General features: G+C 52.2%; 2 protein-coding genes across 3 annotated transcripts in view; both read left to right on the top strand.

Moving 5' to 3' along the window:
• Positions 1-590: 590 nt before the first annotated feature.
• The window catches only part of SHISA8 (shisa family member 8), a 34,467-nt gene continuing 7,410 nt past the window's right edge, over positions 591-27,647 (top strand). The window contains exon 1 of one of the 2 annotated variants that reach the window (XM_048835272.2): positions 591-1,947. In XM_048835272.2, coding sequence (XP_048691229.1) covers positions 1,385-1,947 — 563 coding nt within the window. In that variant the 5' untranslated portion in view covers positions 591-1,384. The remainder of the gene's footprint in view (positions 1,948-27,647) is intronic. The other variant, XM_048835273.2, reaches the window with a different exon arrangement.
• On the top strand, positions 5,645-27,494 carry LOC142071016 (uncharacterized). The gene is made up of 4 exons (XM_075125182.1): positions 5,645-5,671; positions 16,433-17,048; positions 17,637-17,781; positions 27,428-27,494. The coding sequence occupies exons 1-4, from the start codon at positions 5,645-5,647 to the stop codon at positions 27,492-27,494; spliced, it is 855 nt and encodes a 284-aa protein (XP_074981283.1).

Below are 27,647 nucleotides of genomic sequence, written 5' to 3'. Positions count from 1 at the left end.
TTATGCTTATAAACGGTGACATGTATTAGCCTTCAAAGCTCCTCAGAGGAGTGCCCTCCCCCCACACCCGCCCGTCTGGGTGGAAGGTTTAACTTCAGGTGGGTGGGGATAAGGGTGATGGTGACAACACTGTATGGGCGCTTTCTGGCCCTTAGGAAATGCACTCCAGTAATGGTCCCAGACATGATGGCCTGAAACCGGGGTACTGCCCGGCTGGGGCTCTAACTGCAGTGGGCCCTTAAGGGGTGGTAGAGCTTTGCCAGAGGAGGGAGTGTCTGTGTATGTGTGTGTCTGTGTGTGTGTGTGTAGGGGCGTAGCCCTGCAGTGTGTGTGGGGGGGTAAGGGGAGTAGCCCTGCGGGGTGTGTGTGTGTGTGTGTGTGTGTAGTGGGGGTAGCCCTGCAGAGGTCCAGGCTTTTTCAATCCCTCCCTTGACCGGTGTGTGTTTGTGGACGTCTCTCTCATTCAAGCCACTTGTGCACCAGTGCCTGTGGCTACAGTCAATAAGGAGCCGCTGGTGTCCTCTTGTATCCCCTCTGGCCTGGTGACAGCCTGGCTCTGGCTGCCATCCAAGGCTCTGCACGGAGGACAGTGGATGTGCTAGAGGACTTGGCTAAGGTTCTTCCCTGGTTTCCTTTGGTAACTGTCAGACAATTGTGGCGCAGGAGCCCACTCGGTTTAGGAAGGAATAAGGACTATTTCTCCCTCTTTCCCTTTCCTTGGTCTCCCTCCCGCTCTCTCAGTTGCTCCCTCCCTCGCTCCCTCCCTCTCTGGTGTGAAGGTTGTGTGTGTGTGTTGTTTTTTTTTTTCAGAAAGCTCAGTGTCTCCGAGGAAGGGGGAGAGAGACAGAGCCGCGCTGGCTGCCTCCAGGATCCTCTCCCAGCCTTGAGCAGCCGAAATGGGAACAGCCCTCACTGTTTCCAGGGCAGCCTTTCGACTGACACTACAAAGATCCAAAATTCACTCCTAAAGGACGAGGAGCAGAGGGCGATCTGCATCTCCTGCCTCCTTGCACTTGGGCTCTTGCTAGGAATTTCAGGGGTTGCCCTGATGCAAGGCTGACACCCCCCATATTGTTGTTTTTATCTTTAGGATTTTCCTCTTCTCCTTTTTTCCTTCCCCTGCCCCCCAACCCACCCTGAGCCCTTGGCTGAGCAGGTGGCTTGTTCTAGTTGTGGGGTTTGCTCGGGGGGAGCTGTTTAGTGAGGAGGGGGTGACTCGTCTTTTCCCACGGGCAGACGGAGTGATATAGCTTGTGTCCTAGCATCTGGCTGGAAATTTTTGAACACCCTTCTTGCTGCGTCTCCAGAGGAGAGGGGCTTTTCTCCCCCGAGGAGGCGGGCGAGGAGCTAACCAGTCTCCGTCCCCATTGACGAGGAGAGCGTGATGGCAAGCGGGAGTGGCGCATGGATGGAGCGAGGTTACGTCTTCGGATTCTGTTGCCTGGTTCTGTTGGACCCAGGGCGGGTTTGGACCAGGGCTCCCAGCACCCAGGATCCTGAGCTGGAGGGGCAGGTGGAGAGCCATGGTAACACCAGCTGGGCTCCCACCTTGGAGGACACTGTGGTGGCCCCCACTGAGGCTGTGCCAGGCAGCGACCGGTGCCGTGGTTACTACGATGTCATGGGGCAATGGGACCCTCCATTCAATTGCAACTCAGGGATCTACCGGTACTGCTGTGGGACCTGTGGGTACCGCTTCTGCTGCCAGTTCAAGCACGGGCGGCTGGACCAAAGTGGATGCTCCAATTATGACACCCCCAACTGGGTCAACACAGGCCAGCCACCAGCCCGGGTGGATGAGACCCCCGAGGATCCTACCCGAGACAAGACCAACCTGATTGTATATATCATCTGTGGTGTGGTGGCCATCATGGTGCTGGTGGGCATCTTCACCAAGCTGGGCCTGGAGAAATCACGGAGCCCCCCGACGGAGATGACCATGTCCAGGTAAAAGGGACCTCACTTCTTCCCTTCCGCTCTGTCTCTGTCCCCGCTCCCTCTGTCTCGCTCCACAACAGATAGACAATACTTCCAGACTTTCCCTCTCGGCTGCATTGTCATGTTCCCTTCCAGAGGGCAAGACCCAGTCCAACCCCAGATCCCCACAGTGACCTGCCACCCCTCAAACCCTCCTTAATTTTGGCTCTGGACCCTGATAAAACAATCTATGGGGGAGCTAGGTATCTGAAACACTGAGGAGGGAGAGGAATGAGTCAAGGGGGTAGAAATCAGAGCTGTCGGGTTGAAGCTGAGCAACGGAAATTTAGGCTGGAGATCAGGAACCCTTTCCTACCAGTGAGGCCTGCTGGGCTATGGAATAGTCCCCCAAAGGGAGTGGGGGGATGGAAGCCGCATCACTTGGGTCATTTAACAATGGACTGGTCAGATCCTGAGAGGATATACCAAGGGGAACAGTCGTCAGGGAATGGACAAGGTGTGTCTACTCTAACCGGTCTTCTCCAGCCCTGATTTCTGTGATTCTGAGTGTAAGGCTCATAGTTTTGCCATCTGTTTGGGGGCATTTCAAAGTTCGATTCTATACAGGACAATTACTTACAATGAATGTCTTGGCTTTCCTGCAGCATCCTGCTTTGGGGAAGAGCTTGCTGAGCGGCTTCATTAGTTTCTGTCCTGTCAAAGTGTGTGTGTGTGTGTGTGTGTGTTTGCGCGCATATGGATGTCTGTATGTTTACCACATGACCCTCACACCTCCTTGCCAGCAGGTTGCCAGAGGACGGCAGCTGGGCTATGAGCATTGTCCGGGCTGGTTTTGATTGTGCTCTGGGCAGAAAGTTCAGTCAGGGCACCTCCTCTCTCCGGCAGGGTGGCTTTCCGTGTGGGTGCCAAGAGGGAGTAGGCAGCCAGCTGAAGGGATGGGTGGGAGTGAGGGATCAGGATGGCAGGTGGGACTGCAGCTGCAGCACCCGGACACTGCTGGGACTCTTCTCAACCTCTGTGTCTCCTCTCTTTTGTCCAGCAAGTCCGAGGGGCTGAACTTCCCAGCAGTGAGAGAGTAGCAGGGATGGGGAGGGGTACAGAATTCCCCCCCCCCGCACCACCCTCTTTCTCCCCTTTCCTTCTCTCTCACTCTCCTCATCTCTGTATTGCTGTCTGTCCCTCCCTCCCTGTGTTCCGCCTTCTCTCTTTTCTTCTCTGGCGTGCGCTCTCTTAATATGTCAGTTCTTGACTTCAAATAAATGTTCTTCTTGTCGTGTTCCCAGAAGCAGACTAAGCAATTGCTCAGGGCCCCAAGCAGCTCTGGGGAGGGAGGGATTCACTTTTTATTATGTGTGTTGTGGGCTCCTCCAAATATTCCTGCTTAGGGCCCCCAATGGGCTAGCATCACCTCTGCCTGTCCCCCCCACCCGTCCCCGCTACACACACACAGACACACACACACACAGAGACACACACACACGTTCCCCCTCAGGGAACATCTCCTCCCCGCCCCCCCCCAGGACTCTGGGCAGGTTCAGTCCCAGCTCGGGGCAGAGGTATGTCACCCCCAGCCACGCCATTCTGCTCCAGCGATGGCCCCCAGAGGCCCTACATCCTTTGATGCACGTTCAGTTGTTATCAGTTTTCTGTTGGGGTGGGGTGGGGGGTGATTCAGGGGCTTGTCCATGATGAAAGGCAGCGTGTGTGTGCGTAGGCAGGTGGTGAGGAGACGGGGGAAGGCAGTGGCACCTGAGATGCCAGCTCCTTAAAATGCCCATGCCTCCCCTTCCCGTTGCTTCCTTCTGTGGCAGGACAGGAGAACATGAGACCTCGCCTGACTCATGACACTAGTGGACCTGGGGGGGCGGGGGACAGTCAGCGAGGTGCCACGGTCCTTTGGTGGGGGACATATTTAAGGCGAGACTGTGTCGCTCACTGACAGACTCACTGGGGCTGCCAGAGAGTCCAGCTCGCATGGCCTGGGGGAACTCGCTCAGCCTTGTGCCTGCAACCAGCTGCTCCACTGACCCCTGTTGAGTGGCAGGCGGGGAGAGAGCCACTAACGAGCTGCAGCCAGGGAGAGCGACTCCAGAGCCAAACTCCTTAGGAAAGTCCTGACTTCCATGCACCAGATCTCTTGGGCCGGCTGGCAGGTTGTGATGTCATAGACCAGGGCTATGCCAAGTGCCCAGCGCTGGCCATGGGGCGCCTGACACAAAGCGGGTGCGTTGTGCCATCCGGAGCGATCCCCTGACGCTGCACTCTGAACGGTCCCGCACTCAGATCATGGAATCAGTGCCGTCTCTCGGAGGAAGCCTGCAAATGCTGCCTTGACCGCTCGTGGGGATCCTCCACTGGAGTCAATGTACACCATCCCGAGGGGCAGGCATGCGGTCTTTAAAGGCCCCACTGCACTTTTTGCAAGAGTATGGGGGTTAAAACTGGCATCTCAGTCAAATCCACCCTACGTAACTGCACTGCACCTCCCAAATTCCTTCTCAGATTTCAGTGGAGGGGATTATCCTAATTTACCCAGCCTATGGCATGGCTGGATCGTTCTGCTGGGTGAGCATGGCTGTGGCATTCCACCGCAGAGATGGTTGCATTTCCTGGCAGTGTGAGTGATCCCCCAACATTCATTCTGTACATCACTTTGCTATGAAAAGGAAATCAGGAATGTAGCCTCTTGCTATTCATAAGTCTCGGCTCTGGGTTTGGTCACCAGTGTGGTGAGTTTGGTTGGGTTTTCATCCTAGGTCCTAGTAGACAACGCCCTATGTGGTGACATTGTCTCCTAGAGGCTGGCACACAGCTGATGGGGACTGTCGCTTCAAGGGCAGCAGAGGATCCCCCAACTGGAACATCATGGGGTGGTGCAAGACAGAGCTGAGGCACACTGGCAAAGGGCCTGGAATAGCAGAGGTGCTGGGGGTCAGGATGGCGGGGCATTGGCAGTGCAGGGGGAGGGGAGGCTAGGACTGGAGTAGCCGGAGTGCCAGGGGTCAGGATGGAGGGGCATTGGCAGTGCGGGGGGAGGGGCGGCTAGGACTGGAGTAGCCGGAGTGCCAGGGGTCAGGATGGAGGGGCATTGGCAGTGCGGGGGGAGGGGCGGCTAGGACTGGAGTAGCCGGAGTGCCAGGGGTCAGGATGGAGGGGCATTGGCAGTGCTGTGGGTGGGGGAGGAAAGGCAGCAGCAGCAGCACAATTGACACCGGTTTGTCGGTTTTACTTTTTTGCAGCTTCTCTCTTCAGCTTGATTTTTTTTTTTATAGCAAGTTTTATGCTCTTCACAGCGAGGTGCTAATAAGAGCAGCTGGCGCCAGGCAGGGTGCAAGGTTCCCGGCAGAGCTCTGCTGCTGCATCTCAGTCCTGACCCAGAGCTGCCCCTCCTCAGCCAGTCATGGAGGCTCCACATGTGGCCCAGCCAGTGCCCGTGGCTCCTGATTGCCAGCACCTCCTGTTAGCCCGGCCTTCCCCTACCCGGACCCGCACCAGCCACAGCTCTGCCTGGGCATCTCCCTCCCGATCAGCAGCACCACTGCTGGTGGAACGCGAGGTCGCTTGTTCACCGAGATCAGCTGTTGTGCAGAAGTAAGGAAGTTGTGTGCTATGAAACGAAGGGGGAGCGGATGATAGGGGCCCGAGGGATGGGGAAAGGCATAGACAGAAGGGAGCGGGAGAGGAAAGGGGGCAAAGAGGGCGGAACATGGACATGGATCCATCAAGCAACTGGGTGAGTTTCTAATCATGTTCTACTTTGCAGATTGTCGGCCAGGGGGTTAGCTCTGGTGACGAATCCATTGTATGGGGCCGGGTTAGGGGATCTAGTAAAAAGGCAGCGCCCGAGGAGATGACTGACCAGGACAGACAATGATCAGGAGAGCATCTCAAAATATCTCCATCCCCTGAAATGTCGGGGGCCTTAACACCCGTCCCCCTTGCTTTGTTATACAATTTTGTAGCCGCTAAATGCCCTGCGTTCGGTCTCCAAACCAGTAGCAGCCTCTGCTCCCCCATCACTGGCAGCCACTGAGTCAGCACAGACAGAAGCCCCACCTCCTGCCAGTCACTGACATGAAAGCTCCACCCCCCCAAGGGCTGACTCAGCCGAGCAGCTGGGCGTGATGGGTGTAGAGGAGAAGGCTGGGGTGGGTGGCAGGGTGATTACAGAATCCCTTGAAAGGCAGCTGCCGCTCAGGGCTGGGAGGAGGAATAAGAGTGCTGAGGAGGCGATGACAGGGACAGATGAAGGCAAGATTCAGCCCCATGCTCAGAGGGGACACACTCATCCTCGAGAGCAACAAACAGCGGTGCCATGCACCAGTGATCGCTAGTAGCCAGCTGCCTGCTGAGCTGGGGTCTGCCTGACTTTGGCCAAGTGTCCATCTGGGAGCATGCAGGATTAGGAGGCCCAACATTTTGGTGAATCCAGGTTCAATTAAGCCTCAGTCCATCTCTGAGATGAAGCCTCGTCCTCTCTGTCTCTTTTTGTCTGCCCTCATCCCAGCCACCTCCTCCCTGTTCCTCGTTTGCCTGACAAAATGTTGGCAGGTCTATCGAATCAATACAAACTCCCCCCGCCTCCCTCCGCTCCAACTACTCTGCCCTTTGCCCACTGCTACTAGCCTGCTCCTGGGAAGGAGCTCTCTGCATTCTTGGGGTGTGCACGTGTCTGAGAGTGCGTGTGCGTGTTTGCGTGTGCTCATTTTCCTGGCTGGGATAACTGGAGGAAGGACACTTCATCCCCAGGGATGCTGCGATGACTTCTGTCATAACACATCTCTCTCTGCTCCGCTGGGGCATGCCGAGAAGGTCTGTTGCCTTTTCTGCGATGGGAGGGTTTGGGGGGGCTGGGGTGGGGTATGAAGAATGTGTGCCTGAGCAAGGGGGGTATTCTAACCCTGCCCTCTCCAAGGGTAACCAAAGTGAGAAGAGGGGAGGGAAAGTACTGTCTGGTGGCCATTAGCTATAGTTGCGCTCTGGCCAGCCATGTGAACTCCCTCACAGCAGTGCCTACCTACACACTTGAACTAGGACTCAATCGGTGCCCTACCAGCTTCATCAGCGCGATCCCCAGGAGCTGTCCGTTGCCAGATCCAGCTGCTGGAATCTCAGAGACATTTGCTTTTCCGTCGCCTGGCCCTGTCCATGCCTGGGGCTGCATTTAGTCATACGATGTCGGGGGGGGGGGTAATTTCCCATTTCATGCGTGTGGATAACAGAAAGAAAGAGACTTTCCATGAAACTGGTAGCACCTAGCAGTGATACGCAGATACACCAGTACCCTAAAAGCTTAGCCCACTGTTGGGAATCACATCTTCTTAGTCCAATAATGAGAACCATCAGATCTTTCTTCAGGACACGTGTGGTTGGGTTCCATTTATTCTCCTGCATTTCTTGCCATCAGGGGGTTAACGTGTGAGCTGTCCTCTTGGCAGATTGTGTTAACCAAAGGAAACCTGTTTTTTACTTGTAGTCTGGTTCCTGTGGTACCAGCGCTGAGCATTCGTTTTTTTTCCCTTCGCTAGCGGTCCCTGTTTGACTGAGCCGGTAATGTATTCTGATCCCCCTCAGGGTCTAGCTCCCCATAAACACACGTTCCAATCACATGGGATGGTACTTTGAAATATGTGGGTCATCACTGAACAGATCTCTTCCCCAGAAGCTGCGTATTTTTGGACAGGAGCATATGGAGTGGGAAAAGGCAGGTTTTTCTTGCATGCCTTTGCACTTCTTCCATGTGACAAAAGTAGGACCCCACACCAGCCCATCCTGCGTATGCAGTATGGGAGCTAGTCTCTGGCCACCTAACAGAGCACCATAATGGCTGTTGCTGCGCTGAACACCATGGTCTTTCTGAACTTCACAGCAAAGCAGACGTAGAACTCGCATCCTCTGGCTTCTACCACATGAGCTAAAAGAATATCTCTGTTAGCAGCATAGGCTCTATGACACACACTTGAGGAGTTCTGACTCCCTCCAGCAGAGGGCAGTAGCACGGGTACACTCTAGCCAGTTTATTATGAAATATATTGTCTATGACCCTGATAGTTCCCTTTGACACAAAATGTCATGGAAAGGGGAGAGCTGCACCTATACTGTGCTGATAGCAGGGAGTAGATGTTATGCGCTGGCATTCTCCACTGAAATGCACTGGAGACTTACGTGCAGAGGCAGGAGTGGGGCATATCTCACAACATATGCAAGCACACAGAAGCAGTAATGCAACCGTGACGAATCCAGGTGGCCTGATGATGCAGGCCAGCAACCCCAGCAGCAAGAGGTGTTGAAGCTGGTAACCTGTCCCCGGACAGATGGCCTCTAACAAGACCGCACTGGAGGGAGAAGATAACAGTGGCTGGGTAAGCTGCCTGGAGAGGATGCAGGAAGTAGCACAGGGTCTGCGCTGGTTTCAGAGATCCCTTGATGTGGAGGGAGCAGGCTTGCAATGGCCTCAGTGTCAGAGTCCTGACTCTGGTACAACGGGGTCTGCACCGCACAAGGAAAGCAGAGGACAGCCCCTGGGTCTGAAGAGATTCGAGAAGACACGGCGCCACTGACTGCGACAGCCATCACATGGCTCGTGCTTGGCAGAGGCTGTGGGTAGCCTCTTCTGGAGTGGATGTTGGCCACAGCCACTGTAAAAACAGGCAGCATGCAATCAGCAACGCACTCAGTATATCTGTGCACCGCGTTGTCTCCTGGCTCCCTCACCACAGCCCCTGCAGGCTATTGGTGGAGGCTCCCCATGGCTCCCTCTTTAACCTCACTCCATGGACACAGTGACCCTTTGCAGAAGGGAGCCCAATCTGCCTCCTACTCTTGTTTTACGGGGGTGCAGCTTCAGTGGAGTTCCACGTGATCGACACTCAGGTGCAAGGAGAATCAGGCGCCTGGCTGAAGAGCTGCAGCAGAAGTCTTGAAATCCCACATGCCGAAGAGGGAGCAGGCAGCGCAGACAGGCTTCCTGTTGGCCCTGTCTCAATTTGCATGCAGCAGGCCCAGGTTACAGTGGGCTGGGTCCATTGCTCGTGCTCACCACAAACACACAGGGTCACGGAATATCACTGCCTTCTTTGTGTAGCTGGTGCAAAGGTGGCTGGTAGCACCTTGTAGCCTTTACATTACATGCTGTCCGTGTACCATGGCAGCCAGTCAGGCTGTCTTCATATTGACGCAATGGTTCCTGGAGCACTTCCAAGGTGGCCCTGTCACAATGGCAGAAATTCCACCTGTCATTAAGTGAATTGTGGCCTAGTCCCGATGTCTTAAGCTTCTAGAAGCTTTTTAGATCAACTGATGTTATAAAAGTCAGCCCCGCTCAGCGATCTGTGGGGCTGCTTTACGTCTGTCTGGGGCGGGTATTTCTTTGGTGTGGATTCAACTGTGATTGCACTTGCGGCTGAAAGCATGGTCAGAGGGGTGACAAAGCCCCAGGAGGCAGAACCAAACTGCAGAGAGAGCTGGAGAGATTAGAGCAGGGCAGGGGAGGTTTCAGGCAAGGAAGAAAGGGTTGGTCCTAGGATATGTGAAGTCCTAGATCTGGGGGGAGAGAACAAACTGACAGATAAGTACGGGGCGGGGGGGAGATGTATTATTTCCTTACTTGCATTATGGTAGTGCCCAGGGACCCCACTCAAGATCAGGATGGGCTTGGTGCTGTACAGAAACAGAGGGCCCGATTGTACTGCCTTTATTTGCCCTTGTATCTTCCTGAACTGTGGTGGCCTCCTGAAGCCAATGGAGCAAGATACTCGCTGGTGTGAGGAAGGGCATCACACCTGCCCTAGAAGTAAATACAGCCCTGGCCCCAAACAGCTTCCGATCTATATCCCCAAGCCTGCCACCCTGCCTCCTGTGGGCTAGTACCCTGTTCTGCTAGGAGCTATTAGCGGCGGTGGTGTTACTCACTGAGAGTAAGGACAGCAGCATTGTAGCCTCCCACAAGCGCAGAAACCTAAGCAGCAGCCGCCCCACCACATTAAAGGGAGTTCATTTTCATCTTGCCTTCTTAAAACCGTCCTAATGTAACCAAGCAGTAGACGAGAAGGGTGGAAGTTGCGGGGAAGGGAGCCTGAATGGCTATTGGAGGATGTACATGACGAGATTGGAGTGAAGTATCAGAGGGGCAGCCGTGTTAGTCTGGATCTGTAAAAGTGGCAGAGTCCTGTGACACCTTATAGACAAACAGACGTATTGGAGCATAAGCTTTCGTGGGTGAATACCCGCTTCGTCGGATGCATGAGATTGGAGTGGTCACACCACAGACTAAAGTGCTGTATTAGAAGATCCTGTCCCTCTTGCATGTACCAGGCTGATGCTGCTGTGAACTCCACTGACCTCAATGGAGGAGTTTACTCCTGGGGAAATTTATGTCCCCCGCAGATTTCTTTGCTTCCCTACAGAAAAATGATTTTCTGACGGGGAAGCAAAGGGAAGCCACAAGAACTGTCATGCAACCCTCCACAGCAATATGTTTTGGGGGCCCAGGGAAGCTGGAAGAGAGGTAAATCACTGTAAAGCAGGAGGTGGCGCTGGGGAAGACCCAGCTGGTGGTTTCTACCCTGTGCCAGGCTCCTCTGCTAGTCCCAGCTGGGCTGGGGAGGACGGGACTCCCTCTTACCTTGCACAGCATCCGGGGCCAGGTCAGACCCACCCCGAGATTTCTCCCCCAGCTGAAGGAAACTCTGCAAACTCCCCTCCCATCGCTCCTCAGCTGCAGAGGGAGGGATCCCTGTACAGGAAGCTGCTCCCCCATCCACCCAACCCCTGTGCATCCAGATCCCCTCATACCCAGACCTTCTTGCCGAGCCTCACCCCCGCTGCACTCACGCCCCCCCACCATGATCCCTACTCCCCCTGCACCTGGACCACCCCGATGAGCCACCCACACCCTGATCCCCACCCCACTGAGCCCCAACCAGCTGCAGCTGAACCCTCTGCTGAGCTCTATCTCCCCCACACCCAGAACCCCCCCCACTGAGCCCCAAACCACCTTCACCTGGACCCCCCTGTAGAGTCCCATTACCGTTACAACCAGAACCCCCCAACAAGCCCCTGTGCATCCAGATTCCTCCCCACGCCCGGATCCTCCACTGAGCTGCCCACATCCACGATGCCCCAGACAGAACCCTCTCAACCCACACCTGGATCCCCCCACACTAAGCCCCTCCACACTTGGATCCTGCCTTGCTGAGCCTGTCTGCCCACACCTGGTGCACCTGGCACAGAGGGGCAGGGCCCTGGAGTGTTTCTGGGGCAGGCCTGGTCCTTGTGCTATGTCAGGTTTGGGCGCAGCCTCACCGTGTCCTTGAGGGGCTGGGGGAGCTGCACTACGATCTCCCACCTCTGTGAACCCAATGGCCTGTGCTCCCCAATGCCATGCTGGAGCTTCCACATTTATTTGACAAAATTTCCAGAATTCTAAAATATAGTGCGCAGAATTTTTATATTTTTGGCACAGAATGCCCTCAGGAGTAGGAATTGTTCCTCACTGGCCCTGGTGTGAGAGCACGATCGGGCCCTTTCTCTTTATCTCTCTCCATCTCCCACTTCTGTCTGTCCATCTCTTTCCATAAGTGTGGGTTGGGCGTGCTAAATGCTGCCCCTTTGCTCCTTTACAAAGGCCAAAAGGGGCAGCCTGCTATTTCCAGGTGTGACTTTAGCCCCTGGCATTTGCAGTGATAACAGACCCATGTCAGCAGGGAGCTGGGTGAAGGGGATAGAATTCTGCTCATTTGTTTGATTTGCCAAGCAAGGTCCCGGTGAGGAGGGACAAAAGTGAGCGTTTGATCCTTTCTGGCTAAGTTGAACCCTGACCTGAATGAGCCGGTAGAGGAGTCAGGCCTCTGATACATTTTGACACTGAGGCCGTGGCAACTTGCTGCCTCTGGATCAAGGGATCTCTGAAACCTGCCCAGAGTGTGAGGAGCCCCTACAGCCAGTGAAAAGAACAGAACTAGTGTTCTTTTGGGGCTAGTGCGTTCTGGTGTAACTGAAAGTCTTAGCAGGAATCCTAGTCACGCTGTTTCACAGCGGTTGCTGATCCATTGCCCCCATATGGGACAGCTTGAGAATGCTAGACAAGGTTATGGCTCTGTGGCATCCATCATGTCTCCTTAGATCTGCCCTAATAGCATGTTTCCTACCGTGCAGCAGTACCGTTGCCTCAGGGAAGGGACCTGTCTGATTGGCAGGGAGACGTTCACGTGAATTGGGAGGCAGTGAGTATGCGACTCAGGAGACCTGGGCCTGGCTCAGCCACTGATCAGGAATGTGGCCTGGGGTGAATCTGCTTCCCTTGCCAGTCCTTCAATTATAAACTCTTTGGAGCAGGGGCTGTCTCCGAGGGTACCTCCGCACTGCGGGCTGGAGGTGATATTTCCAGTCCGGTTAGACACGTGCACTAGCTTTGATCAAACTAGTACGCTGAAAATAGAAGTGTGGCCACGGGCGGCAGGACAGCACAGCTGCCTTAGGAAGTACCTAGGGTCCCAGGTGGGACTGTACTCGGGGCAGACAGCCCATGCCACTGCAGCTACATTTCTATTTTTAGCTTGCAAGCTCAATTGGACCTAGTGTGCTGTGTCTACACTGGGCTGGGCAAACTACGGCCCACGGCCCGCCAGCTGATTTAATCTGGTCCTTGAGCTCCCGCTGGGTAGTGGGGTCTGGGACTTGTCCCACTCCCACGCTCCAACCAGGGAGCAGGGTCAGCAGCCACTCCACACGCACATGCCACAGCTCCGCGCAGCTCCTGGAAGCAGCGCCATGTCCCCCCATCCAGCTCCTATGTTTAGGGGCAGCCAGGGGGCTCCGCGTGCTACCCTCACCCCAAGCGCCACCCCCACAGCTCCCATTGGCCGGGAACTGCAGCCAATGGGAGCTGCAGGGGCAGGGACTGTGGATGGGGCAGTGTGGAGAACCGCCTGGCAGCGCCTCCACATAGGAGCTGGAGAGGGGGACATGGCCACTGCTTCCGGGAGCTGCCTGAGGTAAGCACTGCCCACAGCCTGCACCCCTGAGCCCCTCCTGTGCTCCAGCCCCCTGCCCCAGCCCTGATGTCCCTCCACGCTCCGAACTCCTCAGTCCTAGCCTGGAGCTCCCTCCTGCACCCCCAACCCCTCATCCCCAGCACCACCCCAGAGCCCACACCTCCAGCCGGAGCCCTCACACACTCCCACGATCCAACCCCCTGCCCCAGCCTGGAGCCCCCTCCTGCACCCTTAACTCCTCATTTCTGGCCCCACCCCAGATCCCCTACCCCTAGCCAGAGCCCTCAACCCCCCCTCATGCCCCAACTCCCTGCCCCAGCCCTGATCCCCTTCCCGCCCTCCAAACCCCTTGGTCCCAGCCTGGAGCACCCCCCTGCACCCCAAATCCCTCATTCCCAGCCCCACCCCAGAGCCCACACCTCCATCAAGAGCCCTCACCTCCCCGCACCCCAACCCCCTGCCCCAGCCCAGAGCCCCCTCCTGCACCCTGAACTCCTCATTTCTGTCCCCACCCCAGAACCTGCACCCCCAGACAGAGCCTTCACTCCCTCCTGGACCCCAACCCCCAATTTTTGAGCATTCATGGCCCACCGTACAATTTCCATACGCAGATGTGGCTCTCAGTCCAAAAAATTTGCCCACCCCTGCTCTACACAATGGGGCCCTGATCAATCGGGACAAAAGCAGTGAAAGCACCTGAAATGTAAAGCATTAAGTGAGGCTTTCATTTTAACAGCATCCCTTGTTCCCTTTCTGTTCAGCTAGAGCAAGTTTTTAGAAGGAAACCCCCTCCCTTGTTTGACACTCTCTGAGGTGGTGTCAAAGACGGTAATAACTGTCCTTTTGGAGGAAAGAGAAGAAGTTAGCTGAGATGGGCTGGACCTGTCATTGTTGCTGTTGTCCGATCCCTTTTTATCCAGGTGGCATCTGGGATTCAGCTGGAGCAAGTAGAGGTGGTGATTGTCATCTGGGCCCCTCTCACTGGCCTGCTCTGGTCAGGACCATCTCTCAGGGTTCGGACGAAGAGGATCAAGGGTCTCACAGGACGATGGGGGTGGCAGCCATCATGGGGGCACTCACTCCAGTAGCCTCAGTCTGTTTCTTTTTCTGTGTTTCCTGGCACAAAATCTTTCTTTAAGGACCCAAAAAGGGAGTGATGGGTGGAATAGCCTATCCCCCTCTTACTTTGTTCACCATTTAGGCTGAATGTTTTACCCACCAGTTTTGGTTAACTGATTTCTGGACCCACACTTTCTTGCTTGCCAAGCATGATCATAACACAGTCCTCGAGTTATATCAGTAGGGCTTTTTAGTTGGACTAATTCCATAGCACTATTGTGTCTGCGTACACCCATCATTCTGTCTGCATTTCATCCCTTCCCCCCATCAGCATGTGTGGGGACAGGTTACTGTGACAACTTAGGGACTTGCACACATTTTTACCGTTGAGCTTACAATTAGGGTAAATTTGTAGGCCCAACTATCACAATAGGCCTCTATTTGCTGCCAGAATACAAATAATAGTGTAGCGGCAACAATGCATTCATAACGCTCCAATGTCATGATCCTGACCTACCCCATCCCCTATTCCAGTCCAAGGGCCCCATCCCATCCCCCGCTGCCCCACTGCTTTGCCAGGTCTCCTCAATCCTGACCATCAGCACCCCCTGCTATTCCAGGCCCAGTCTAGCCAATCCTTGATCTTGACCTAAAACCTCTCCTGCCACTCCAGTAGTGGGCCTCTCTTCAGTGGTTGATTGCCATTCTTGATTAATTTTGTGGTCCATATGTGGTGGTTGCTGCTTTATTATTTGTATTGGGACAGTGCCTAGGAGTCCCAGTTATGGACCACAATCCCAGTGTGCCAGGCCTTGTACAAACAGAGTAAGACAGTCCCTGCCCCAAAGAGCTTACAATCTAAGTAATGCTGACACAGTTCCACTGGAGACTAAGCTGAGACTCCCAAGCTTATCTCACGTGTTGCTTTAGCTAATGATTTGAACTTCAGTGGGGGAGGCCAGTGCAGTGACCCAACTCGGCTGTGAGGTAGGTACCCTGCAGCACCCCCACTGAGCTGCCACATTTCTACTCACTCAATGATTCACTGGTTTCCCTCCCACACCTTCCTTCCCAGTCACCAGCCTGCGACCTTCAGCTTCTCTCTGAGTGTGGAGGTGAAGAATTCATCCTGGCTTTGGGCAATGTCACCCGTGACTGTCACTAATTTGCTGCTCCGCTCCTTGGATAGCCACACTGTCTCCTTTGCCCTCTGGCTCCTCTTGCTGATGGGTTGGAAAAGAATTGCCAACGGTTCCTTCCAGAGATGGGCCTCAACTGCAGTCGGGGGTTGGATTCAAAGTATCCAAAAGCTGGGGATTAGTCAGACCTGAGGGCTTGGTTTGGATCTTCAGGCTCTGGCTCCCCAGCTTGACATCTCCATCTTTACTAACATGTTTCCGTCATTGCACATGCATGGCGATCATCTTAGGTTTGCTCAAGAACACTGGACAGTGTATGTTTTGTTGTCAGAGGGCTGGTTCTGAGTAATAGGCTGTGACACTTTTGTTACTGTAGGGTTTTTTCTGAGCACTGGTTTGTGCATATGGGTTTCTGATGGCTGGCTTGCTAACAACCACTGGGATACTCCCACCAGTCTGTCATTGGAGGGATTCTCATGAATGTTTGCATACGCTCATTGGTTGGTTGTTTGGTCTGTTCACAATGGCCTATTGTAGGGGTTTTTGCTAGTGTAAGACATGCCCACTCAGTGGTGGTTAGGCCACACAAAGGTTGATAGCCCCCCCCCCCCATAGCAAGCTTAACAGCCCTGGGTCTTAGCTCAAGCAGTAGAGGCTTGTGCATTAAGCTCCAGAGGTTCCAAACTCAAGCCCTGCTGCTAATGACCGCCTCAGTGTTACACTAACCATGCGTGGCTGTCATAAATATAAAGGGAAGGGTAAACACCTTTAAATCCCTCCTGGCCAGAGGAAAAACCCTTTCACCTGTAAAAGGTTAAGAAGCTAATATAACCTCGCTGGCACCTGACCAAAATGACCACTGAGGAGACAAGATACTTTCAAAGCTGGGGGGGGAGAAACAAAGGGTCCGCTCTGTCTGTGTAATGCTTTTGCCGGGGCCAGAGCAGGAATGCAGGTCAGAACTCCTGTAAAGAGTTAGCCCTGGTCTACACTAGGACTTTAGTAGCGTTAAATCGATGTAAACCTGCACCCATCCACACGATGAAGCCCTTTATTTCGACTTAAAGGGCTCTTAAAATCGATTTCCTTACTCCACCCCTGACAAGTGGATTAGCGCTTAAATCGGCCTTGCCAGGTCAAATTTGGGGTACTGTGGACACAATTCGACGGTATTGGCCTCCGGGAGCTATCCCAGAGTGCTCCATTGTGACCGCTCTGGACAGCACTCTCAACTCAGATGCACTGGCCAGGTAGACAGGAAAAGAACTGCGAACTTTTGAATCTCATTTCCTGTTTGGCCAGCGTGGCAAGCTGCAGGTGACCATGCAGAGCTCATCAGCAGAGGTGACCATGATGGAGTCCCAGAATCGCAAAAGAGCTCCAGCATGGACTGAACGGGAGGTATGGGATCTGATCGCTGTATGGGGAGAGGAATCCTTGCTATCCGTGCTGGAACTCCGTTCCAGTTTTCGAAATGCCAAAACCTTTGTGAAAATCTCCCAGGGCATGAAGGACAGAGGCCATAACAGGGACCCGAAGCAGTGCCGCATGAAACTTAAGGAGCTGAGGCAAGCCTACCAGAAAACCAGAGAGGCGAATGGCCGCTCCGGGTCAGAGCCCCAAACATGCCGCTTCTATGATGAGCTGCATGCCATTTTAGGGGGTTCAGCCACCACTACCCCAGCCATGTTGTTTGACTCCTTCAATGGAGATGGAGGCAACACGGAAGCAGGTTTTGGGGACGAAGAAGATGATGATGAGGAGGAGGAGGAGGTTGTAGATAGCTCACAGCAAGCAAGCGGAGAAACCAGTTTTCCCGACAGCCAGGAACTGTTTCTCACCCTGGACCTGGAGCCAGTACCCCCCGAACCCACCCAAGGCTGCCTCCTGGACCCGGCAGGCGAAGAAGGGACCTCCGGTAAGTGTACCTTTTAAAATACTATACATGGTTTAAAAGCAAGCATGTGAAAGGATTAATTTGCCCTGGCATTCGCGGCTCTCCTGGATGTACTCCCAAAGCCTTTGCAAAAGGTTTCTGGGGAGGGCAGCCTTATTGCGTCCTTCGTGGTAGGACACTTTACCACTCCAGGCCAGTAACGCGTACTCGGTAATCATTGTACAACAAAGCATTACAGTGTATGTTTGCTGGTGTTCAAACAACATCCGTTCTTTATCTCTCTGTGTTATCCTCAGGAGAGTGAGATATCATTCATGGTCACCTGGTTGAAATAGGGTGCTTTTCTTCAGGGGACACTCAGAGGAGCTCGTTCCTGCTGGGCTGTTTGCCTGTGGCTGAACAGAAATGTTCCCCGCTGTTAGTCAAGGGGAGGGAGGAGGGTTGAGGGGGTAGCCACGCGGTGGGGGGAGGCAAAATGCAACCTTGTAATGAAAGCACATGTGCTATGTATGTAATGTTAACAGCAAGGTTTACCCTGAAAGAGTGTAGCCACTGTTTTATAAAATGTGTCTTTTTAAATACCGCTGTCCCTTTTTTTTTCTCCACCAGCTGCATGTGTTTCAATGATCACAGGATCTTCTCCTTCCCAGAGGCTAGTGAAGATCAGAAAGAAAAAAAAATGCACTCGTGATGAAATGTTCTCTGAGCTCATGCTATCCTCCCACACTGACAGAGCACAGACAAATGTGTGGAGGCAAATAATGTCAGAGTGCAGGAAAGCACAAAATGACTGGGAGGAGAGGTGGCAGGCTGAAGAAAGTAAGTGGCGGGCTGAAGAGAGTAAGTGGCGGGCTGAAGACAGGGCTGAAGCTCAAATGTGGCGGCAGCGTGATGAGAGGAGGCAGGATTCAATGCTGAGGCTGCTGGAGGATCAAACCAGTATGCTCCAGTGTATGGTTGAGCTGCAGCAAAGGCAGCTGGAGCACAGACTGCCACTACAGCCCCTGTGCAACCAACTGCCCTCCTCCCCAAGTTCCATAGCCTCCACACCCAGACGCCCAAGAACGCGGTGGGGGGGCCACCGGCCAACCAGCCACTCCGCCACAGAGGATTGCCCAAAAACCAGAAGGCTGGCATTCAATAAATTTTAAAGTTGTAAACTTTTGAAGTGCTGTGTGGCATTTTCCTTCCCTCCTCCACCACCCCTCCTGGGCTACCTTGGTAGTCACCCCCCTATTTGTGTGATGAATGAATAAAGAATGCATGAATGTGAAGCAACAATGACTTTATTGCCTCTGCAAGTGGTGATCAAAGGGAAGAGGGGAGGGTGGTTAGCTTACAGGGAAGTAGAGTGAACCAAGGGGCGGGGGGTTTCATCAAGGAGAAACAAAGAGAACTTTCACACCGTAGCCTGGCCAGTCATGAAACTGGTTTTCAAAGCTTCTCTGATGCGTACCGCGCCCTCCTGTGCTCTTCTAACCGCCCTGGTGTCTGGCTGCGCGTAACCAGCAGCCAGGCAATTTGCCTCAACCTCTCACCCCACCATAAATGTCTCCCCCTTACTCTCACAGATATTGTGGAGCACACAGCAAGCAGTGATAACAGTGGGAATATTGGTTTTGCTGAGGTCTAAGTGAGTCAGTAAACTGCACCAGCGCGCCTTTAAACGTCCAAATGCACATTCTACCACCATTCTGCACTTGCTCAGCCTGTAGTTGAACAGCTCCTGACTACTGTCCAGGCTGCCTGTGTACGGCTTCATGAGCCATGGCATTAAGGGGTAGGCTGGGTCCCCAAGGATACATATAGGCATTTCAACATCCCCAACAGTTATTTTCTGGTCTGGGAATAAAGTCCCTTCCTGCAGCTTTTGAAACAGACCAGAGTTCCTGAAGATGCGAGCGTCATGTACCTTTCCCGGCCATCCCACGTTGATGTTGGTGAAACGTCCCTTGTGATCCACCAGAGCTTGCAGCACTATTGAAAAGTACCCCTTGCGGTTTATGTACTCGCAGGCTTGGTGCTCTGGTGCCAAGATAGGGATATGGGTTCCGTCTATGGCCCCACCACAGTTAGGGAATCCCATTGCAGCAAAGCCATCCACTATGACCTGCACATTTCCCAGGGTCACTACCCTTGATATCAGCAGATCTTTGATTGCGTGGGCTACTTGCATCACAGCAGCCCCCACAGTAGATTTGCCCACCCCAAATTGATTCCCAACTGATCGGTAGCTGTCTGGCGTTGCAAGCTTCCTCAGGGCTATCACCACTCGCTTCTCAACTGTGAGGGTTGCTCTCATCTTGGTATTCATGTGCTTTAGGGCAGGGGAAAACAAGTCACAAAGTTCCATGAAAGTGCCCTTACGCATGCGAAAGTTTCGCAGCCACTGGGAATTGTCCCAGACCTGCAACACTATGCAGTCCCACCAGTCTGTGCTTGTTTCCCGAGCCCAGAATCGGCGTTCCACAGCATGAACCTGCCCCATTAGCACCATGATGCATGCATTGGCAGGGCCCATGCTTTCAGAGAAATCTGTGTCCATGTCCTGATCACTCATGCGACCGTGCTGACGTCGCCTACTCGCCCGGTATCGCTCTGCCAGGTTCTGGTGCTGCATATACTGCTGGATAATGCGTGTGGTGTTTAATGTGCTCCTAATTGCCAAAGTGAGCTGAGCGGCCTCCATGCTTGCCTTGGTATGGTGTCCGCACAGAAAAAAGGCGTGGAACAATTGTCTGCCATTGCTCTGACGGAGGGAGGGGCGACTGACGACACGGCTTACAGGGTTGGCTTCAGGGAGCTAAAATCAACAAAGGGGGTGCCTGTACATCAAGGAGTATTTCAGGCAGGACTTCACGGAGGGTTCCAATAAGAAATGGTGCACCTAAGTTATTGTTCTTATTGGAACAAGGAGGTTAGTCTGGCCTCTGATTGATACATGGCTAGATTTACCTCGCTGCACCTTCTCTGTGAGTGACTGCAGTGTGACCTAGAGGAATGAGTCCCCTAGACGGGGGAGGGGGCGAAGGAAATGAGTACAAAACAAATCTGGTCTATTTCTTGTTTTGATCAACTCCATCTATCTTTTACATCTTTGGCTGGCAGCAGACGGTGCAGAAGGACTGCATGCCATCCACATCTCATGGCTGCCCGGCAGAAGATAATGCAATAGGACTGCTAGCAATCTGTATCGCCTGCCTGCGCACCATAAGATGGTTCAATAGGACTGACTGCAGGACTAAAGAGAATGACCTGGTCAAGTCACTCCAAATTTAGTCCCTGCGCCTATGTCTGCCCAGACACTCCTGGCCGACGTGGCCAGGAGCACCTCGGACATGACGATGACGGCTACCAGTCATATTGTACCGTCTGCTGCCACAAGGCAGTGGGTTGCTGCAACTGTGTAGCAATGCAGTACCATGTCTGCCAGCACCCAGGAGACATACAGTGACGGTTACCTGAGTGGACTCCATGCTTGCCGTGGTATGGTGTCTGCACAGGTAACTCAGGAAAAAAGGCGCGAAACGATTGTCTGCTTTCACGGACGGAGGGAGGGAACGGGGGCCTGACGATATGTACCCAGAACAATGTTTTAGCTCCCCGCGACAATGTTTTAGCTCCATCAGGCATTGGGATCTCAACCCAGAATTCCAATGGGCAGCGGAGACTGCGGGAACTGTGGGATAGCTACCCTCAGTGCAACGCTCCGGAAGTCGACGCTTGCCTCAGTAATGTGGAAGCACTCTGCCAAGTTAATGCACTTAATGCACTTAGAGCATTTTCTGTGGGGACACACACACTCAAATATATAAAACCGATTTCTAAAAAACTGACTTCTATAAATTCAACCTAATTTCGTCGTGTAGACATACCCTTAGAAAGCAATCTAGTTAGATATGCGTTAGATTCTGTTTTGTTTAAATGGCTGATAAAATAAGTCGTGCTGAATGGAATGTATATTCCTGTTTTTGTGTCTTTTTGTAACTCAAGGTTTTGCCTAGAGGGATTCTCTATGTTTTGAATCTGATTACCCTGTAATGTATTTACCATCCTGATTTTACAGAGGAGATTCTTTTACTTTTTCTTTAATTAAAAATCTCTTTTAAGAACCTGATTGCTTTTTCATTGTTCTTAAGATCCAAGGGTTTGGGTCTGTGTTCACCAATGCAAATTGGTAAGGATTTTTATCAAGCCTTCCCCAGGAAAGGGGGTGTAGTGCTTGGGGGGATATTTTTTTGAGGAGGAGATGTTTCCAAGTGGGCACTTCCCCTGTTCTTTGTATAACACTTTGGTGGTAGCAGCTTTTAAACTAAGCTGATAAGAATAAGCTTAGGGGGGTCTTTCATGCAGGTCCCTATATCTGTACCCTAGAGTTCAGAGTGGGGAAGGAACCTTGACAGTGGCACACATAGGTTTGTTGTGGGGTTGCTCTAGTGCAGTGCTTCTCATCCTTTCCAGTCTACTGTGCCCCTTGCAGGAGTCTGATTTGTCTTGTGTACCCCAAGTTTCACCTCACTTAAAAACGACTTGCTTGCAAAATCAGATATAAGAATACAAAAGTCACAGCCACACTGTTACTGACAAATTGTTGACTTTCTCATTTTTACCATATAACTATAAAGTAAATCGACTGGAATATAAATATTGTACTTCCATTTCCATGTATAGTATATAGAGCAGTATAAACAAGTCATTGTCTGTATGAAATTTTAGTTTGTACTGACTTCGCTAGTGTTTCTTATGTAGCCTGTTGTAAAACTAGGCAAATATCTAGATAAGTTGAGGTACCTCCTGGAAGACCTCTGCGTACCCCCAGGGGCACATGTGCCCCTGGTTGAGAACCATTGCTCTAGACAGTGACAGTGGAGGTTGGTGAAATCTAATATTTTTGGATACTTTAACGTGCTTGTGACACCCTCCCTATTTAAGAACACTCTTGGCTATTGTAGCAGTTCCTGGTATATTATTTGTGTTGGTTGGGAGTGGGGGAGGAGTTTGCTTGAGGCTGTGAGCTTTATTTGTTGTTGTAGGGTTGCTTATGCGCATAGAGCTTTGCAAACTGTTTCATTGCGTTTAGAGGGTTGCTGCTTACTGTTGGGCTTCGCACTCTCTTTTTATTATAGCATAGACTCTTATTGACAGCTGTCTACACTGTTTTGATATTGTAAGGTTTCTTTGGGTTGCTGGGATTGATGTTCTTTTTATTTCAAGAGGAAAAGTCACAAAAAAGAATGACCATAAAGAAGCCCAAGAAAATGTAGGTCAAATAACATTGAACTTGCTGATGCAACAGGCCCATTTGAGTGCTGATAAAAGAAGAACAAGCCAGTTGCCTCAGGTAGCATGGTCTTCAGTGACAGAGATGTCCTACCACTGCCAGAGACAAAAGATAAAAGCCTAGCCCACCAGTTTCCAGCCTGCTGGAACTGACTCATAGCTATGGTTATAAAAAGGTGGAAAAAATAGTATTTTTACTGGGGGACACGGGGGCGGGGGGAGGAATGTGAATCAATTCCTATAAAAGAAAACCCAGTTCAAATCCTCACCCCAAAATACAAATCAAACCAAATCTCTGTGCCTTCAACATCCCTCTTGGGTTGGGTGCGGGGGGAGGGTGAGTGGGGAGACCCAATGGCTAAAGCTACTTCCTTTTGGGATTGCCTCAGCACCTGAGCTGTACTAATGTGTCCTGTCCTAGATCTTCGAGGATCTGGATGGGGTGGAAGTAATTACTGGTGATGGTCTGCTGATTTGGAACAAAAACAATCCACACCTCAATGACAGACTGCAGATTGCTCAGCAGCATGCCAGAGATCAAACAGGCACAAATGCCAGGTCAGGCTGAGTGAGGGCAGGTATGTAGGACACGGACTCAGTGACAAAGACTGGACCCAAGAAAAGTGGAGTCAATTGTGCAAATGGAAAGACCCAAAATCAAGGAGCACCTATGGAGATTCGTGGCCATGTTAGTCTACCTAAGCAAATTGTCCCTCATTTGTCACAGGCAGAGTGCTCTTGGAGACTAATACAGAATGATACAGCAATGGCTGGCAAAAGAAAAATGTTGGGGAATTAAACAAAGGTTGCCATCGAAAGACCAGCACTGAAATATTCTGAGATTAACAAAAAGCCCAAGATCTCAGTTGGTGCAAATTCTCAGAGACTGATGCAAGATGATCACCCAACGGCATGTGCTTTCTAAGCACTGTCTCCACTGGCTACTGTTAGAGTTAGCTTATGATGTTCACCAATCGCTGATAGGAGCTGGAGTGAAGCATAACAGTCCTGGGAACAGCCCTTCCCCATTCCAGACTGGGATCTGGAACAACTGGCAAAGGGACTGGCCTCAGAGAATCCATCTCTAGTTTTACATTCAGCACTGGGAATGCTAGTCCAGGACTTTAGAAGTTTGGTGAAAGCTGTGGCAATTCCCTTGTAGTGCGGGAAAAACTAGTGTAAAATTCATGGTTATGTACTTCAGTACTGAGTCTCAGTTCTTTGTCCAGATGCCAAGACACAATTAAATGTGATACAGGAATGACCCATTTATAGAAGCTGTGACAAAGTAGGCTATGTCTGTATCAAAGTGCAAACTCCGTTTTGGATGGTAACCTTCATTTTGGATTAGGATATCCTTTTGTTTAGGAGCTGAACCCAGGACTCACCTTGTCCAGGGCCAGGTTAGTATGCTGCATCCCACATGCTGCCCTTCCCAGGAGTGGTGCGGAGGGCCTTGCTGAAAGACTGAATGAGAAGCCATCACAAAACAAACTAGAGTCATCAGCTCTGTCTCTCAACTATTGGCCATCCAATAGGAACACAAGCTCTCTACACAGAAGGGGAAGGGGCTGGCTTTTCTTAGCCTGGGCTCATGGGCACAAGGGGTCAGAGACCTTATTTAAGGGGGATGATCTCTGTGAGGGGGGCCTGGCCACTGATACATGCCAGGAGACCAGGCTGGAGAGAGAGAGAAGGCAGAAGGCACTCTGCCTGGCCTGAGATGCAAGCCTCACAGAAAGGGTGAGAACAGACTTTGGAGGGGGATGTCTCAGAACTCTTATTTTGCAAAGCTCTGTAATGCTTTAGTGCTTTGCTTGCTTGCCTGCCTGCCATGTTGTCCCTGAAAGGGTTGATCAAGAAGCTCAGAGCACTCACAGCAAGGTGGAATGTTGGAAGAGTGTCTCTGAGCAATTGGGACTCAGGAGGGTGGGGCCACTGGTTCTGGGGTCTAAGATGGCTGGGCTGCAGAGTCCACTTCACAAGGTAGGGTAGCAGTGTGACGCTGTGTGGAATTTGGGGGCGGGCACTTTAGGGTATTATAAATCCCAATATTGTAAAATGGCACTGAGTCGTGCCAGATATGCCGAGTGAGGTATCTGTGAAAATGTTGTAATTTGCCAAGTATGATCGTCTTGTTTATATGTTTGTCTCATCTTTGTATTATGAGGTATAGATATGTAGGGGATATATATATTTCCAAATTTGTGCTGTGCATCTGGATGACATCCCCAGACAGATTGGCATCAACACTGCCTAACCTGCTTGATGGCCCATCAAGGGACATCAACTGTACAATGAACCCATTGAAAGGGTCAGGGATCCACCTTATGATTCAACAAGGCATGCAGGGACATGCCTATGGACAGAACTGTAATGCTTCCAGGCCATGTGCTGGGCAGCTGGCATTTGGAACAAAGGAAATACAAGCTGCATGGCAAAAGACTATAAAAGGCAGCTGCAGCTTCTCCATTTTGTCTTCATTCCTGCTTCTTACCTCTGGAATAACCTTCCTACAAACGAAGCTCTGAACAAAGGACTGAATGACCCATCCAAGCTGTGGATGCATTCCAGAGGGACTTTCAAGCCAGCAAACTCACCAATACTGCTAAGCATAGGCACCGACTTCCCCTCTTTCCCCTGGATGCTCGACCCCACCTCTGTCCCCGGCCCCGCCCCCACTCCACCCCTTCCATGAGGCCCCTCCCCAACCAGTCTCTTCCCACCCCTTCCCCGCCCCCATTCCAGCCCCTTCCCCAAAGTCCCCACCCCAACTCCGCCCCCTCCTTGCCCCTATTTGAACCCCTTCCCCAAATCCCTGCCCCAGCCCCTCCTCTTCCCCGCCTCCCGCCCCGAGCACGCGGCTCCTCGCTCCTCTCCCTCCCTCCTGGAGCATGCAAACAGCTGTTTGGCGGTGGCCAGGCGGGAAACACTGGGAGGTAGGCGGAGGAGCAGGCACTCGGGGTGGGGGAGGAAAAGGAGGGGGAGAGGGGAGCTTGGCTGCCAGTGGGTGCAGAGCACCCACTAATTTTCCCCATGGAAGCTCCAGCCCCAGAGCACCTACGGAGTCAGTACCTATGCTGCTAAGAACCTGATATATGGACTTTGAAGTTTTTGTATGTATGTGACTGTTTTATCTCTTCTTGTTCTTTCTTTTTTCTTTATAATAAACTTTTAGTTTTAGATGCTTAAGGATTGGCTGGCAGCATGGTATTTTGTGTAAGATCCAAACTCATATTGACCTGGTAACGTGACTGACCCTTTGGGGTCAGAAGAACATTTTGTATATGTGAGCCAAGTTTAAAATAACTGCTCACTGTACTGGACCTAGGTGCTGACTGGGAGCCAGAGAACTGGAATGAACTAAAAGGGGGCTGTGTGGTTTCCTTTTATGCTTCTTGATAACCAGTGTGGGGGATCAGGAGCACAGTTTGTGACTGTTTGGGGAGCTTAACTTCAGTGTTACCCACCAGTCTTGGGAGTATCTCTCTCCCTTTTACAGCCTGCCCTGACCTTGGCATTTCCAGGGAAGGCTGCCCTAGGCACACAGGGTCACAAATGGATACCTGGGAGGAAGTCTGAGAAAGCCAGAGCTAGAACCAATGACCAGGCTCTGCCCAGACCTGACTGACTTAGGAGCATGTGGGATCCAGTGGTTGAGTCCACTCACAACAGACTGGTGTCTGTCCAGAGGCGGGGACAGGGACAGGCTGTGACAGAAGCATCTGCAGTGGAATATGCGAGAAATACAGAGTAAAAGCAGCGAATCTGTGTTCAGAAGGAAAGTGGAGGCGAATGATCATACAGATTGGAGGCAGAAAAAATCTATCTAGACACCCCTTGCCTGGTCTTTCCTTGCAGAACAGGCTTGTTTTTTATGCTAATTTTCATGCAAATAGCACCGTGGGGATCTGATCCTGGAACTTGCTGTCCATGGCTGTTCTGGTTTCTGAGTGTATATGTTGCTCTGGGAGCTTCCATGCACCATGGAATTTCTGGGATGTCTTCACACATGAATGTTAAACAAATTACGCTTATGTAATGTTCTTTAATGTCATTATTCAGAAAGGGATGATTAAAAATGGATAGAATAGCCAAGAAAGGTCACATCTGGCTCATCCACATCCCTGCTGATGCCGGATCTTTCCCTACAGTCTCTTCTCCAGGGCTTTCTCCACTTCAGTTTGAAATGACTCAAGCGCTGGGGTTTCCATCGCTTCCCTTAGCAAACAATTCCACATTCTGGTAGTTCTGTCCCTTGGGAAACCTCCCCTGTTATTCAGCCTGAGTTTTCCTCCTCTGTTTCATCCCATTACTCGTAGTGATACATCTTTGGTGCACTCGGAACAATTCCTCTCCCTCACTGCTTTTACACCCTTCAGGTATTGTGTCCCCAAGCCCTTAACCTTTGCCAAGCCTCGTGTCTTTCTTTATTTTAATCTAGTCATGCAAATGGGTCTCTCCAGCTTCTGGGTGTGCAGGAAGGGGAAGAGGGCAGTGTGATGAACACAAAGGTTTCACTCTTTAATTCCCCTGCCCCCCACCCCACCCCTTTAACATTAGCAACAACTGACCATTTACTAGGTGGCAAGGGCCTCCCTTGTAACATTGACAAAGTGCCCCACAGTGGTCGTGCTTTTCAAGAGGAAGTGGATCATGCTACAAGGCTGAGCGTGCTGGGAGGGCGTGGCTACGTGGGGCTTGGCCTTTCCTTCTATCCTTGGCTAGCACAGAGTTCAGATCTCACCTTGGTTGGCAGGTGAGTTTGGTGGTTGGCCACCATGACGTTTGGTTTGTTGGGCCATCGCTGCACAGGGCTGGAAAGCGGCTGTGTGAGAGGCACTGGGAGACCCATGTAGTGGCCCGGCACTGGAATAGCTGTGGGTTCTACAGGCCGGAGTGGAGGTGCATTGGCAGTGCTGTATTGAGCCCTAGGCTGGAATAACCAGGGTTTCTGTGGGGAGGTCTACACTACAGAATTACTTCAATATAACTATGTCCCTCGGGGATGTGACTCATCCACCCCCTGGGCGACGTAGTTACACCGACCTAAGTGCTGATGCAGACAGTGCTATCATGGCAGGAGAGCTTCTCCCGCCAACACCGCTCCTGCCTCTCAGGGAGGAGGATTCACTACGCTGCGGGGAGAGCATCTTCACTAAAGCGCTGCAGCAGTGCCGCATATGAAGCATAGGCCTGCCCTGTGGGTCTAAACTGAGGTGCATTGGCCGAGTGGTCTTATGTCTGCACCAAGTGTCTGTATCGCACGCCCGTGAGGCGGAGAGTGTGGAGACTCCCCTCACGTGACGCTGGTTTGCTACTTTCCTTTCTGCCTTCTCC

The sequence above is a fragment of the Caretta caretta genome, chromosome 1, assembly GCF_965140235.1.
Source record: "Caretta caretta isolate rCarCar2 chromosome 1, rCarCar1.hap1, whole genome shotgun sequence".
NCBI lineage: Eukaryota > Metazoa > Chordata > Testudines > Cheloniidae > Caretta > Caretta caretta.
This window is presented reverse-complemented; position numbering and strand designations above follow the sequence as displayed.

Bases quoted from the DNA above. Each gene is read 5' to 3' on its own strand.
- LOC142071016 (XM_075125182.1), top strand. From the start codon at position 5,645: ATGGACATGGATCCATCAAGCAACTGG. The intron at 5,672-16,432 runs GTGAGTTTCTAA...CTGTTTGGCCAG, and splicing joins TGGATCCATCAAGCAACTGG to CGTGGCAAGCTGCAGGTGAC. The intron at 17,049-17,636 runs GTAAGTGTACCT...TTTCTCCACCAG, and splicing joins AGGCGAAGAAGGGACCTCCG to CTGCATGTGTTTCAATGATC.